General features: G+C 40.5%; 3 protein-coding genes across 3 annotated transcripts in view; 1 reads left to right on the top strand and 2 right to left on the bottom strand.

Moving 5' to 3' along the window:
• The window catches only part of LOC134857103 (alpha-soluble NSF attachment protein-like), a 396,564-nt gene that overhangs the window by 134,204 nt on the left and 246,645 nt on the right, over window positions 1–15,715 (top strand). The gene's annotated exons all lie outside the window — the stretch shown is intronic.
• The window catches only part of LOC134857022 (cytoplasmic tRNA 2-thiolation protein 2-like), a 465,591-nt gene continuing 451,823 nt past the window's right edge, over window positions 1,948–15,715 (bottom strand). Inside the window, exons 2-3 of the mRNA XM_063873389.1 lie at window positions 3,315–3,549; window positions 1,948–2,892 (exon numbers count right to left, since the gene is read on the bottom strand). Coding sequence (XP_063729459.1) covers window positions 1,956–2,892; window positions 3,315–3,538 — 1,161 coding nt within the window. The 5' untranslated portion in view covers window positions 3,539–3,549 and the 3' untranslated portion in view covers window positions 1,948–1,955. The remainder of the gene's footprint in view (window positions 2,893–3,314; window positions 3,550–15,715) is intronic.
• LOC134854712 (uncharacterized) lies at window positions 3,720–15,396 on the bottom strand. The gene is made up of 3 exons (XM_063871071.1): window positions 15,200–15,396; window positions 14,239–14,618; window positions 3,720–4,341 (listed from the first exon to the last, which is right to left on the bottom strand). The coding sequence occupies exons 1-3, from the start codon at window positions 15,361–15,363 to the stop codon at window positions 3,887–3,889; spliced, it is 999 nt and encodes a 332-aa protein (XP_063727141.1). The 5' UTR covers window positions 15,364–15,396; the 3' UTR covers window positions 3,720–3,886.

Below are 15,715 nucleotides of genomic sequence, written 5' to 3'. Positions count from 1 at the left end.
GTTGTCGCAACAATATTTGCGACTTAAGTTGAAAAAAAAGAGTTCAAACTATAACACAAGGTTTGCTTGTGTAAAAATCAGAATGTTTAAATCATTTCTATTTCAAAAACTTTAGAAGAAGAATATCAATCCTGCCACACAAGAGAAACTGCAGTTCGCAAAAGGCAAAAAAGGAAAACAGTAGCTTTCAACAGCTACAAACTGATAAGGCAAGAAAAGGTTAAATTAAGATTTGAAACCAAACTTTGGAACGGCCCGGAATTAAACCGCCGGCCTCTTAATTACGAGTCTCACGTCCTTTTATCTGCGCCAATAGGCAAATACTAATCATTATTAAAGCAGATAGAACAGATGCGATTCAATCGCGAATGCTATGCAGCAAAAGTGACTCAAAATGAGCTTTTTTGGCGAGTTGGGTTATTAAAGGTTGATTGATAATATAACACTACACTCGCTTGCTGACTTGTGTAATTAGATACATCATTAGGTGGTATACAGTAGTTCAATTCAAATATCTTAGCAAAAAACGCTTTTCCATATTAAATTTTTATCGGCCTATTCCAAACTATTGATTATTTTACGGGTATACATGAATCTATACGCTTTTTCGAAAACAGCCCGTAATTAGCTTTCCAATTCATTGGAAACTTCAAATCATAAGGAAACTAAATGTACAAAAATAGAAACAAAAGCCATGAAGCCGACAACAAACAGAAAATTTTAAGTGTTTCTAGAATATATAGAGGCGAAGCGGAGCTTCGCAGCACTTGCGATAAAACTGAAAAGTTAAGCTGAAAACTTACTCGTAAATAGCAAAAACTATATCTACAAAAATTTCATAAACCTGGCTTGGATGATGTTCATAAAGAGCCTTAGAACATTGAGAATCAATGAACGAGCGTCACCTGAGGCCAAAAACTTAGATCGACTATCATTGCGCCGAAAAAAACTGTAGTCATAAAAATCTTCTGAAAAAGTCAAAAGCATTTTAAATCTCGCCCATGAAACTACGCGACGTAAGTTGAATAAGCCGAACCGAACTATTTTTTAAATCCAGATGTGGTAAATTACTAACCACAGAACAATCTTCAATTACACTTAAAACTAAGGGCCCAGCTAAAGATAGAGGTATCTGTTCGATACTTTGAAGAATATGTTTCACTCATGCAGGATGAAACGCAGTATTTCCAAAAAACCAAAATCTTAATTGTTTCTCTACTAAAATAAGTGACGATCCGCTAGTGTAGGGGAGATACTTATAACCCGTTCTTACGAATGAACTCAAAATTAAATTGAGCAAGGAAGTGGACTTTTATCGCATCCAGTTCTTTTGATCGAACCCCTGACTGCGAAGCCATTTATACCGGGAAGATTCTTATTATCTGATTTCGCGATATAACTTTAAATCTCAGATTTGTCGGGGTAAATTTGGAGAAGAGTGAAACATTTTGGAAAGCGGCAAAAAGTTCAGAATGTGGAGCTTTCCAAAGACAAAACATGTTATTTTTTTAAGAAAAATTAACGAGTCGATGTTTCAGCAGGAAAAAACTTCACAACCCGTTTTCTCGATTTAGTTCTTAATCTCATATTTGGTAGGGTAATTTTTAAGAAGTCAAAAAAATTCCAAAAACAGTCACAAAAATAGCCAAATTTGACTTTTTCGAATATTATACCTTTTTTTCTACAAACGGCATATCGGTTCATGTAGCGAAGAAAACTGGGAATTGGCGGGGTAGTTTTCCAGATAAGTCAAAAAGATTTAGAAAAAAAGGGTCATAAGTTCAAAAGAAACAGCAGGTTGAGGAAAAATCTTATGCATATGCGGCAATGTTCAGATGAGCATGAAGCAAATTTCGATCAAGAACAAAAAAACTCAAATATTGTATCAATAGGTTCCTTTCGTTTGAGTTACGTTAAAATGCATTTGTGAAAAAATGAATTGATCACTTTTCTTTTCAGCCAAATATGTCTTCGAGTTTGCAATATGTACAGAATTTGTTAGTTCGATCAGTTAAATTGTCTGGATTACACAATTCTTGCGAAAAACTAGCTGCTACTCTTGCATTATCTGTTCCCGCTTCTTCCACTGTACTGTCAAATGGCATAAGACAAAGTGAGCATAATTCTCCTGCGCTAATTTCATCAGATGACCGGGGCACAATTTTGTCACCACTGTTTCGGGCATTCGGAGCCGCTGCCGGAAAGTCGATTTGTAGGTTCAGCAGAAAATGTTCCGTTAATCTTTGAATGGACGAATTCGAATCTGTTCCCGTTTCCAAGTCTGAAAACTTAAAACTTTTCAGATTTTCAAACTGGTTGAAAAAAGCCACTTCTTTACTCGTGAACTCTTTCATCGGAAAAACAATGGAGACATTTTTTGACATTCTCGAATCTGAGAACTTGCAGATGCTACCAAGGTCAGCTCCTCGACCTTGGCAGACCTGAGTTAAGGCATTGACTGCCGATCTGAATAGTGATTGACCAATCATAAGCCAATCAAAATTGTGCTCGCAAGCAAAATCGGTCAGAATTTTTCGAATAATTTGTGTCTGTCGGTCTAATTTGAGAGTGTTATCTGATATTGACATAAAATCCTCATATGAAACTCTTGCATTATCGGCAAACCATTTCTTGGCACTAACAACGTATAATTCAAATCCCATTTTACTGCAATAATTTTTCATGTTTTCAAATTCAATTGTAGCTTCAGAATTTTGAAAACTCAAATCGACAGTTACGCATTTGACATCGAAGTTGAGATTCGCCTTCTTTTTAGTCTCTTTCAAAGTGTCTCCGAGCAGCTTAACCATAGCCGTGCTGGCGGGTCCGCCCGAATAGGCTAGAACCACTTTGGCACCGTAAGGAATTATGCCTTCTTTCCCAATAGTCGACCTAAGAATGTTCAAATATTTTAATATTGCATAACATAAAATATGTTCAACTACTAAATTTTTCAGAACTCTTCAGTTTGTGTTAAATGGCTAAAACTAAAACATTGTCAAATTGTTTGTTTATTTTAGTCCTAAAATCCAGGTGACTTCTTATATCGGATTGGTAAAAAATTCGTAGTTGCAATTCAACAATCGAACTTCTTTACCAATCCGATTAAAGAAGTCAACTAGAATGTAGGACTAAAATAAGCGGACAAACAGATAATATAAAGTATTTAGCCGTTTTATATAAACTGAAAAGTTTAGTATGGTTACATTTTTTATGTTGCACAGAAAATCAGCTTTCCACCCAACTTGATTTCTTGCAATCAAATTACTCAAAATTGTACCTAAATTTACTTTAAAATATTTGACACAAATTACCTGAATTTGTGTCTTGCATATATTAGAAAACAGTCCCGACAGTGGCTTCCTTGAGCATGAACTTTCACAGCGGGGCTTGGTGAAGAGCACTTCTTGCATTTGGAATCGTCGAAGTGAGTAATCCGGCGGTCGCCTTTCCGAGGTCCCTGAGACGAGGCAAGGGAATCCGAGCTTCCGTTCAGAGTCGAGTTGTCGTTTTGCTCGCACTCATAGGAGTCGCACATTATCAATATCTGAAAATGAAATAATTCGAAAAATTATATAAATTTGGAGCCTGTGGCACTGCGGTAGCACAAAAGCTTCTGACCAATTCCCAGAGATTTTTCTAGAATTCTTGCAAGGGAGACAAACTTTCAAACTACCTTTCCAATTTTTTTTTTAGGTCTATAGTAGTTCTAAGTCTCAACCAATTTAGTAACATTAGCAACCAATATACCTTTGTAGTATAGAATCTGTAGTATAGAATTTTGTAGTATAGAATCTTTAAAGGTGATCACTACAGTTTATGCTGATTAATTTCTCAAAACTTCAATATTCTTCGAGCAACGCTTTGAAACTAAACTATGTCAAATTTATGATAGTTTCGGCCACATAGAAGAATTTGGCGACTTTGTTCGGTCTAATGTAATAGCCGCATCTAAGCAACGCGAGATTAATCTTTCTTCAAATTGAGGAAAATCTTTCAGAGTTTGCGCCAACATGGATTTTTTGTTCATAAAGAACTTTTGAGTAGCCAGTTGGCCGTCTTTTTGGTACCTTCTGTAAGCATTATTCATGTACTCAACAAAGCATCCCGAGGGATCCATGCCGACTATCATCCAAATCCGACCAATTGTTTCTTTCTGAAACCTATCATCGAAATCTTTGCAGGGAGTTTTATCTGATTCTGAGCAGTCTATGTGCAATTCAGATGTGTCTTCTGAAAGTGTTTCATGTCTTCGAGTGTCAAAGTCAAAATAGTATCTGAAGAGTGCATCTGGCTCCCGTTTTTTGCGACTGAGTTGCTGGAATTCCAGTTTTTCTGGTTCTGAAAAAAGACAAATGATAATAACTAAAAATTGGATTGCAGATTTTTTCTGGAAAAAAAAGAATTATTGTTGCAGCGCAAATATAAAACAATAGTACAAATGCATATAAACGTAAATGTGCGAAAGTATAAATGCATATAAATGTAAATGCATACAGGGACAGTAGCCAAGCGTATACATGGTGCGTCCCGGCGGGTTCGGCGCCGGTTCGAATCCCGACTAGGTCATTTCCTTTCTAGAACTCGAATGTGCACCGAACCTGATGGGATGCTCCGTAACCAGGTTCGGTCCCCCCCAAAACCGATTTTAACCGTCTTTTCGCTCTAATTTGGTTCAGCCTTGATTAAGGCTGACCTTTAAAAAGAGCAATTTGTCTCAAGGACAAATACTGGCCATTTTTGCAGCTTGCTTTGAGTTATGCAGTTTTTTGTGTGCCGATGTTACCGATAACAATAAAAAAGTTTGTTAAAAATATCATTATATTACGAAATTTCCAGAGTTATTTTCCCGATAAAATACTCGTTAATTCAAGTGTTTGAATAGAGATTTTATTACGAAGTGTGGAGATTGGCGCGCACAATTTTGGCGCCCCACAAGGGACCGAAGGAAGGGACACCGAAGTCTTTTCTCACAAGTCTTTTCTCGCGAAATTGCACAAGGGACACGAAGGAAGGGACACCGAAGTCTTTTCTCACAAGTCTTTTCTCGCGAAATTGCACAAGGGACACGAAGGAAGGGACACCGAAGTCTTTTCTCACAAGTCTTTTCTCTCGAAATTGCACAATACGATTCAATCAGCCACGATTGATTCATTTGGAAATATAGTCGGAAATATCGGAATTTTGCCACGATTGATTCATTTGGAAATATAGCTACAGAAAATTACTACACCAAACCAACTTACGATATCCTGACTATCAACAACAGACGTATTGTGTGAGTACAAGTCAACTGCAGACGTTTTGTGTAAGTTGGAGAAGTGATTGCCGAACAATTTCTCTGCGACTGACCGAAGGTCTGACAACCCGAAACCGGTGACCGCCCAATCTCCAAAACCGTCAAAAACTGTAAGACTAGTCTAATCTTTATAAACTTTTTTGTGCAATAAAATTACATACGGTGTCTTATTGTGTATCTCAACTCAAAGCAAGCTACAAGTGGTATTTTTTCCCGATACCACAAATTTTTGGGTAATTGTGAACGGATTGAAAATCCAAAAAATCGGATCATAGACAAGGGGTACTAGACTAGTTTTTTGGATTGGTTTACGACTCGAACCTGCTGACCAAAATTTTCCGAAAAATTTTGGGAAAAAAGTAAAAAAAAAAAAATTGGCAAAAAATTCCTCAAAACGTCCCCATAATTCTCCGAAACTGTGCTGTAACTTGACACCAACCTTATGGTAAGTGGTCTGGTAGCAAAATATCAGGCAAATTAAGTTGAGTTTTTTCATCCTCAGGTTTTTTCCGCGTGTGTTGTTGGAACTTAACCAATTTGCCTGATCCCCCACCCGCATTGGTGAAACTCAAAGCCAGTACGCTTCAAGTAAACCTAAGCCGTTTCAGCCCGTCCGATTATTGACTTCGTTGCGCGACACTAATGTTATGTGGTCAGGTACGGTGATATTAAGTGAGTTAAGTTGAATTCTTTCATCCTCAGGTTTACTCCGTGTGCGTTGTTGGAGTTCAACCGACCTACTTAATTTCCCCACCCCATTGGTTCAAGTAAAGCTAAGCCGTTTCAGCCCGTCCGATTATTGACTTCGTTGCGCGACACTAATGTTAAGTGGTCAGGTACGGTGATATTAAGTGAGTTAAGTTGAAGTCTTTTATCCTCAGGTTTACTCCGTGTGTGTTGTTGGAGTTCAACCGACCTACTTAATTTCCCCACCCCATTGGTACTTTAGCGTAACGTAGCCGTCGCATAGGTCTCTTGAGTGTATGGTATTCATTCTAGGAGCTAGTTCCTTGGATCACGCGCTCCGTATACTATCCGCACCGTCTCAAAAGCGCGTGAAAGAGACTTGTTTCACAAAGCCCGGCTTAAGCTTTAACTTTAACGCCAGGGACTCGCAGAAAACTATCCAATACTATCTGCATCACTTTTTGTCGAATCGGAAAGATCTAGTTATTTGGCACGACGCCATAAATAACTCCATTAGTAAGCACCGCAGTAACAACAACCGCAGTTTGAGTACTGATCAACTTAAGAGCCTTCTTTTGAGATACAAGGAGAATATTACCGCTATTGTATACTGTCGCCGCAACGGTACGAACAATATAGAAAAGGAGTTGAAAAAGACAGGTATTCTCGTTCTTAACATAGTTGAGGATTTTATCTCAAAGCGAAAGGCCAAAGACCAAATACTTATCGAAAAGTATAAAGAGCTGCACCAGCCCCCTTCCCTTGAGTTGAAGACTCTGTTGTTACTTAGACGATACAGTGCTGACCTAAATACACTGAAAGCTAAGAAGAAGCGGAATCGATTATCGCCTAAAAATCGTAGAGCGATTCACAACAGACTTAAAGCGTTAAAACTTCAAGTTACTCCCCCTTGTAAGTTATTGATGTATTAGAGTATTTTGTGGATTTACTTGAGTGAAAATACAGTTTTTTCTGAGAGTCGTTTATTTCTGAAATTATTAAGCATGGAAGTTAAGTTTCAGAAGAAAATTAAGAAGTTGTTTGAGAAACGTAGCACTCTCGAAAACGAACTTTATAAATGCCACGAGATAATTTTAGAATACATAGAGAGTCAGAGTCGTTGCTCAAAAATTGATACTTATATTGAAAAATGTAGGAACTATATAGAACAAGCGGTCGAGATAAATACTGAGTTGATTGATATGGCTGCAAAAAGTGCCAATCCCGACGAATTGATACCGGCACAGGATATGTGGCTTCATAAGTTGACTCAAAGCAACGATAAAGTTCTGCAGGAAGCTATCACATATAAAACAAGTTTTGAGGCAGTAACAGAGCCGGACAAAATAGATAGCTGCTCAAAAGTTTCTCATCATTCTGAAAAAAGTGAAAAACCCCGGTCGCATAAAACAGATACCCGCTCTAAGGTGTCGCACCGAAGCAGCCGACATCAGCAAACAGGTTCTCAGAAATCTAGTTATACCGCCGCTCCGTCGAAAACACTTTCTGAGAAAAAACGCGACTTAATGATTTTAAAGAAACAACAAGAAGAACTTGAGAGGCAGGCAAAGGTATCATTAAGACTGAAAGAGCAGCAAAACAAGATGAAACAATATGTTTTAGAACAACAAAGCAGTTTAGAGTTGGAAGAATTGGCTGAAGAACATAGGAAAAAACTGGCAGAAATTGAGTTGAAAGGGTTTGAGTTAGAAGATGAGTTGTCGGAAATCAGCGAGAATGCTGAGGAAAGTGGTTTAACTCGAATCTCTCCACAACTATCAATAGACGAAAAGGATCGTACGCGTCACTGGGTCGAATCTGTCGACCACAATCAGCCTGATGCTGTTGTAGTTCCCAATCAAGAGCAGCACGTTCGGTCAACAGCTCCTGAGGCAACTTATCCTGCATCAACAAATTACTTGGTCTCATCAAGTTTTACAGGCGTGAATAACGGCCACGCAGCTTCTAGTGATCCGGGATTGTATTACAGTAACCACATTCACGGACAACATCATAATTTGTCGAATTTGGTCCGATCGCAGGTTTCCGTTAACAATCCAGTAGGGTTACAGCAGGTCATTCAACCTGTTTCTAATAATTTGCCTCAGCAAACTTTTTTGTCCACTCATCCGGTGCTAGGCAATCCAAACACAGGTTCAGTAGTCCCGGTAACTTCTGAAAACTATTTTGCTCCGCCATCATCTGCAGAAGTTCCTTCTGGTGTAACACCGTTTGTTCCTGCATCAACAGCAGTTAATCATGTTTCTTTAAGTCATCACACTGCAGGATCAGTAGTAGCTAGCTACCAAGCACCTGTAGCCCCATCACAACAACATATGGGTGTTCCCGTTAGTAGTCATAACTTTTCAAGTGACCACTACAATCCTTATAGTAATTTGTGGAGACCAGCTGTTGCTACCCCTTTAATGTCAACTCAACAGCACTACGTTCCTTCGACAACTGTTTTTTCCGCAGTAACTCCGATTGTTCCTACGAATAATTTTGTTCCTTATACAAGTGGAGGGACTGTGTTCTTTGCACAGCCTGAAATTTCTTCACATGCTAATCAACCGTTCGTTCCTGATTGTCACGGTAACTCTTCGAGTTACACAGAGCCAACTCCCGGTAATTCACCTGGTGCAGACGTCGAGCGTCCACTTTCGACACGAGAGTTGGTTAATATACTCATGCACAGCCGAAAAGATCATCTCCCTGAGTGGAAGCTGACCCAGTTCGATGGCAACCCACTTAATTGGCATGAGTGGTTTGGGCAATTCACATCGACGGTCGATTCAGCCATACTCAGTGACGATGAAAAGCTTACCTATCTGAAAACGCTCGTAGTGGGTAAAGCAAAATCCGCAATCGCTGAGTATAGCTATAGCGGAGTACTATATAAAGACGCATTAGCAACTCTTCAAAGAAAATTCGGGCAGCCGCATGCTGTAGTAGGGGCTCACCTAGATAAATTGAGTAATTTTCCGCCGCTGAAAATGCATAACTCGGAAAATGTAATTGGATTTTCCTCTGCAATTTCTGGACTTGTTGCCGTATTCAAGTCTCTGTCTTTTAACGACGACCTGAAAAGTGTTAACTTACTGAATCAGGCTGTGAGTAAGCTTCCCCCGAACCTTAAGGAGGCATGGTCGATGCAAACCGTAAGACGCCAATGGCATAGACCAACTCTGCTAGATTTCAATGAATGGCTCAAAGAAAAAGCGGAGGGTCACGAGAGGCTGAAAACGATCAATTCTAAGGGTAAGTCTGAAGAACCAGTTAAACAAAAAGTAGTTACAAAAGTGCTTGCAGGTAACACTAAGGTAAGTTCTAAGGATGAGAAAAGTAGAGAAAAGACAAGGTTTTCTCCATGCTCGCTATGCAAAGGGCAGCATGCACTCTGGAACTGTGCCGTGTTCAAAGAGAAAAACGCAACACAAAGGGCTAAATATGTAGCAGAACAAAAGCTCTGTTTTTCTTGTTTACAAGGCAACCATACCTTCCGAAGGTGCCAAAAGGCAAGAAAATGCCCAAAACAGGACTGTGAGAGCACTCACAATGTGCTTCTTCATGGAGCCGAGAAAGTTTTCCCGCCCAAAGAGGCCGACCGATCACCATCGACTCAAACTAATACAAACACTACTTCTGCAAATAACGCAGCTTGTGTTAAACCTTGTGAGGGAACTGCAAAAGGTATTCTTCCCGTTGCGTTGGTAGATGTGTCCTCTGGTTCGGAAAATTCGAATGCACTAGCACTTTGTGACACCGGTTCCACTCATTCTTGGGTTTCCGCGGCACTCGTTGAACGTCTGAAATTAGTTGGCACGCCCGTAAATGTTACGACCGATGGTTTTAACTCAGCCAAGGCATCTAAAACTCAACGAGTTCACTTGAAAGTTTCCGCAAAGCCCAATGAAAATGAATTTTCGTTTTCGTTTGTCGCTTTCGTTAGGCACAACATGTATATAGGACCCGATGTTATAAACGTTTCCGAATTGCAGGTCAAATACCCGCAACTAGCCCCGTTAAAGACGACTGCGTATAATTACAAAGAGATTGAGATAGTTATAGGACAGGACTTCTATCATGCGATAAGACCCCTCGAACATGTCTTCGGAGATGAACTTGACTCACCGTGCGCCGTCCGACTTCCGATAGGTTGGGTCATTAGTGGTCCGTCTCCTGATCGTTCGTCCTTAAATTCTTCTTCCTTTAACTGCGTTACGGACGATACTTCTCTGACCGACCAAATCAAAACTTGGTATGAGTTAGAGTCGTATGGTGCGTTCAAGCAAGTAGATGCCCGTTCCGCCGCAGACAAGCGTGCTTTGTCGATCCTAAAAACTGAAACCGTTCACGATGGTGAGCGTTACACTGTACCGATGCTGTGGAGTGATAATGATGTTAGCTTGCCTAACAATTATTATTCTTCATTAGCCCAATTGAAGTCGTTAGAGAAAAGATTAGATAAAGATCCGTTACTTCGCGAGAAGTATACCGAAACAATCAGAGAAGATATAAGTAAAGGATATGTCATAACCGTCAACCCGCACGATCCCAGCTCACGAGCCGAACGTGAATGGTATCTTCCACACCATCCGGTTTTGAACCCGAACAAACCCGGCAAGGTGCGCCGTGTGCTCAATGGAGCATCCAAATTTCATGGCACTTCCTTGAATAAATCTCTCTTGGTTGGTCCGGATCTCCTTCAAAATCTTATTTTTGTACTGTTGAGGTTCCGTCAACACAAGTACGCCGTCTCAGCGGACATAGAAGGTATGTTCTTACAAGTTGGAGTACTTGCGCGAGATCAACCGTCTCTCCGTTTTTTGTGGCGGGAGGACCCCACTTCAAGTGTGGTGGTTCACCAATACACCCGTCATATTTTTGGCGCTCGTGATTCGCCAACTTGTGCGAATTTCGCGCTACAAAAAACTGCTTCTGATAATCAAGCTGAATACCCCGAAGCCGCTTCAGCCGTTGTCCAGAAGTTTTACATGGACGACTATCTTGACTCGTTCGAAAATACCGCTGACGCTCTTAGCCTAAGTAAAGACTTAGTCGCAATGCTCAAATTAGGTGGGTTTAACCTGACAAAGTTTGTTAGCAATGTACCCGAAGTTACAACCGCTCTTAATCCGGACAACCGTGAGTACAACCCGTCAGTTAAGGATATTTGTAAGAGTCCAGACCAATCGTCGCATGTTCTTGGTCTCAGGTGGGATCATGTAAAGGATACCCTTGTAGTAAGTAGAGGTGTTGATCGACCACTAGATAAAGCAATTACTCAACGCACCGTGTTGAGTTTTGTTTCCTCAGTTTTTGATCCAATAGGACTGGTAGCTCCATATACTGTGAAAGCGCGCCTTTTACTAAAAGACATATGGAGAATCAGTGGTCAAAAGTGGGATGATGATCTCCCAGAGGAAATTAAACAACAATTTCTAGATTGGCACTTAGGACTTCCACTATTAGGTACTCTGACGATACCTCGTAGCTACTTTACCGAACCGTTCGACCGCTGTGAACTTCACACGTTCGGTGATAGTTCGCAGGACGTTTTTTGCGCCGTATCGTTTCTCCGAGCCCGACTTGCTAAATCACAAAAGACCGAGTTAGCTTTTGTATTTGGGAAAGCCCGTGTAGCGCCTATGAAGATGCTCTCCATTCCCAAGTTAGAGCTTCAGGCTGCTCTGCTTGCGACTCGACTCAAAGAAGAGATTTTGAAAGCGCTTACTTTCAAAGTAAGCAATGTATTCATGTGGACTGATTCTACCACCGTTCTCCAGTGGCTTAACTCGTGCAACAAACTTCCTGTGTTTGTTGGAAACCGCACTGGTGAAATCTTGGAGTCCACCACCATTGATCAATGGAATCATGTACTCAGTGGTGATAACCCAGCTGATACCGGCACACGAGGGATTTCTTCGGAAGCCCTCAAGGATAGCAGCTGGGTTAGAGGCCCTAGTATATTGAGGACATGTGATTGGCCATTCAAGCCGAACACTGATGTCATTAAAAAGATCCAATTAAAAGGCCCACTCTGTGACATTGATACATGCCTTGAGACTGCATCTACGTTTGTTGTTGATGCTTCATCTGAGAAAGCGCCGTCGATCCGTCTGTTTAAAAATTGGGATAAATTCAGCTCAATTGTAAAGTACAAACGTGTTTTAGCATTTATGCTTCGTGTGCTACCATCGCATAAACGCTTCCGTACAAAAACGCTGGAAATAACCGACCCGTCCGAGTTAGATATTGCCGAGCAGAAGCTCATTTATCTCGCTCAGTCCGAATCATTTCCTGCCGAAGTGAAAATACTTCAGTCCGATAAACTGATAACAAAGAAAAGTCGGATTGCTAAATATTCTCCGTTCATCGGCCCAGCTGGCATCCTGCGTTCAACTGGACGTATCAGCCGTCTTGTTGATACCGACTTTGATAGCAAACACCCAATAATACTGGATGGTCGACACCGAGTTGCTCATATGTTGATTAGGCATATGCACTTTCAACATGCACATCAGGGGTTGGATTACATGCGTGCTGTAGTTCAGTTGAAATACATTGTTCTGAAGTTGCGCTGGTTACTTGGGAACATCGAAAATACTTGCATAACATGCCGTAAGCGCAAAGCAAAAACAGTTGTGCCCATTATGTCTGACCTACCGATTGAAAGACTGGGTTACAAGCAGCCTCCTTTCTCCAACACAGGTGTTGATTACTTTGGCCCGTTTCAAGTGCCAATACGCCGAAGTACCGAAAAGAGATGGGGTTTCCTATTTACCTGCCTCACGACTCGAGCAGTTCACATCGAGTTGGTTCCATCTCTCGATACTAGTTCCTGCGTCATGGGCGTAGAGCGATTTATTGCAAGGCGAGGTACCCCCAAAACCATTCTTTCTGACAATGGCACGAATTTTGTTGGTGCTCAAAAGGAGCTCCTATCCTGTGTCCAAAATTGGAACAAAGTCGCCCCGGCCGTTTTCGTCCACAAAGGCGTTAAGTGGAAGTTTAACCCGCCCAGTGCCCCTCATCACGGTGGCGCCTGGGAGCGGCTAGTGAGAAGTGTTAAGCGAGTGTTGTACGACATATTAGGCAGCAGGAGATTAACTGAGGAAGTTCTAGGAACAACGCTCTGCCTAGTTGAACAATTACTTAACGCAAGACCGATCACTCCGGTCAGTTCCGATCCGCACGACCTAGAGGCACTCACCCCGAATCACTTCATTCTCGGTCACAGCGCAGCTAGCTTCCCGTCGTTAAGTTTCGAAGATAACTTTGATCATAAAAAGCGTTACGCCAGAGCACAATCGTACGCTAACGCAGTTTGGTCACGCTGGCTGCGTGAATATGTACCATCTCTCAACAAGAGAGCAAAGTGGCATAATGATTCGGATATCACACTGAAAACCGGCGACTTGGTTTGGGTAGTCGAACCCGACAGCCCACGTGGGCATTACCCACTCGCCCGTATTGCTAAACTACACTACGGCAAAGACGGATGCGCGCGATCCGCCGACATAAAGACCGTTACGAGCGAACTGACCCGCCCGACCGTAAAGCTCGCTCCCGTTCTTCCTTGTTTAGGGGTGGAGGATGTTGCAGCGCAAATATAAAACAATAGTACAAATGCATATAAACGTAAATGTGCGAAAGTATAAATGCATATAAATGTAAATGCATACAGGGACAGTAGCCAAGCGTATACATGGTGCGTCCCGGCGGGTTCGGCGCCGGTTCGAATCCCGACTAGGTCATTTCCTTTCTAGAACTCGAATGTGCACCGAACCTGATGGGATGCTCCGTAACCAGGTTCGGTCCCCCCCAAAACCGATTTTAACCGTCTTTTCGCTCTAATTTGGTTCAGCCTTGATTAAGGCTGACCTTTAAAAAGAGCAATTTGTCTCAAGGACAAATACTGGCCATTTTTGCAGCTTGCTTTGAGTTATGCAGTTTTTTGTGTGCCGATGTTACCGATAACAATAAAAAAGTTTGTTAAAAATATCATTATATTACGAAATTTCCAGAGTTATTTTCCCGATAAAATACTCGTTAATTCAAGTGTTTGAATAGAGATTTTATTACGAAGTGTGGAGATTGGCGCGCACAATTATGAAAAAGCAAGCTCTTTTTTAAAAGTTCCGAGATTATTCAATCTACCCAGATATTCAGCAATGTGAGAAATTGTGGGCTATGTCTCATTATTTGACTCATTTTAATTACCTTATACACTAACTTTGTTATAACCTAACCTTGATTTTGATCAGTTTTAACTATTTTTGATACGGTGATTGGACTGCCGTCTAGTTGTCCCTCTTTATCAATGTCCATGTCGACCAAGTTAAACACAGGTGCAATCCGATTACCCAATTCCATCATGTGCAGAGAATCAGGCCCCTTCAAACCGGACAAAAACAGCAAACTATGAGGAGTAACTGGAGCTTTTCTTATAATTGCGCCTCCCAAGTAGTTGTCAATGCCATCGTCTTTCAACGCCAGAGAAGAAAACGCACATCGGTGGAAGCAAACTCCGCCTCTTTTCTGCATGAACAAATTGATGACGTCATCTTTTTTTTCGGCGAAAGTGTTTGACCCATTGCAAAACCCACTCCATCCCTTGTAGAAATTCGACCTGGGTTAGAGGCGTGCGATTCATGAAAACTCTAATCACCTGTAAATACTGGAAAATAATTTTAAAAACGGTTTGATATAAAGAACATAGCCAACAGATAATTGGAAGAGAGTCAATTATGCAAGTAAACTGAAAATACTGACTCGCTTTTCGAAAAAAAAGATGACTAAAAGCTCACTAAAACTTCTTGAACATTTTATGATTGCCCTTTTTTGATGAAATTAACCCAATTTGAGAATTAAGGTCAATTTTCGAAACGAGAATTTGATCCCATTTTCGTGACTTTACACTTTCGCTGTTCGATAGTTTAGTTTGCCTTCCTTTTAAAAAGGGAAATTAATTGGACTTAAGAAATCAAAAAATCAAACCGTCAAAAAGTACAATTGGGCCTAAGTTCAGCGATTCCTAATAAATTGAATTACCCAAACCATATACTAAAACCATTATTTATAATTTTAAGAGCTTTTTCAAACAATGTATTACCCAACCATATACTCAAACTTAAATTTTAATTTTTCCTATTGGTTTGATATGACAAGATTATCCTTCAAGAATGCTTGAAAATATCGCACAGCCCTTGCCTCGAGTCAGGATTGAAAGCTTCGATGTTGTTGTACGGAATAGCCTGGTAGAAAGCGGGAATATAGAACTTGTTCAGAAAAGAATACGAATCAGTCTGCTGCAGTAAGCGAGATGCATTTGAGATACCAATTACGCGACAGAAGTCAGAAAACAGAGAGCTCATATTGTTTTTGTAATATCATTCAATTGACATATCTCATCTGAAAGCAAAAATATATAGCCAAAAGACAGTCGGAAAAGTGGCAATGAACTCACGTCACCAAAAAAAATTGACAACTTTTTTTTCGAACCTTGACGGCTTTTGAATTTCGAAGAAAAAATTATTATATTAACGCATTTTGAGTTTTATGAATCATTTATTATTGACATTTTTTGATAAAACTAATCCAATTTATGAACGATGGATAAATCGCTAATTTCTTTTTTTTCCGCTGGGAATTCGGAAAATTCAAATCCAATTTTGAAACTATAAATCATTCACATCTTTTCACGCCATTTGCAACTTGAAGATAGTA

This window comes from Symsagittifera roscoffensis, chromosome 1 (genome assembly GCF_963678635.1).
Source record: "Symsagittifera roscoffensis chromosome 1, txSymRosc1.1, whole genome shotgun sequence".
NCBI classification, from domain to species: domain Eukaryota; kingdom Metazoa; phylum Xenacoelomorpha; order Acoela; family Convolutidae; genus Symsagittifera; species Symsagittifera roscoffensis.
This window is presented reverse-complemented; position numbering and strand designations above follow the sequence as displayed.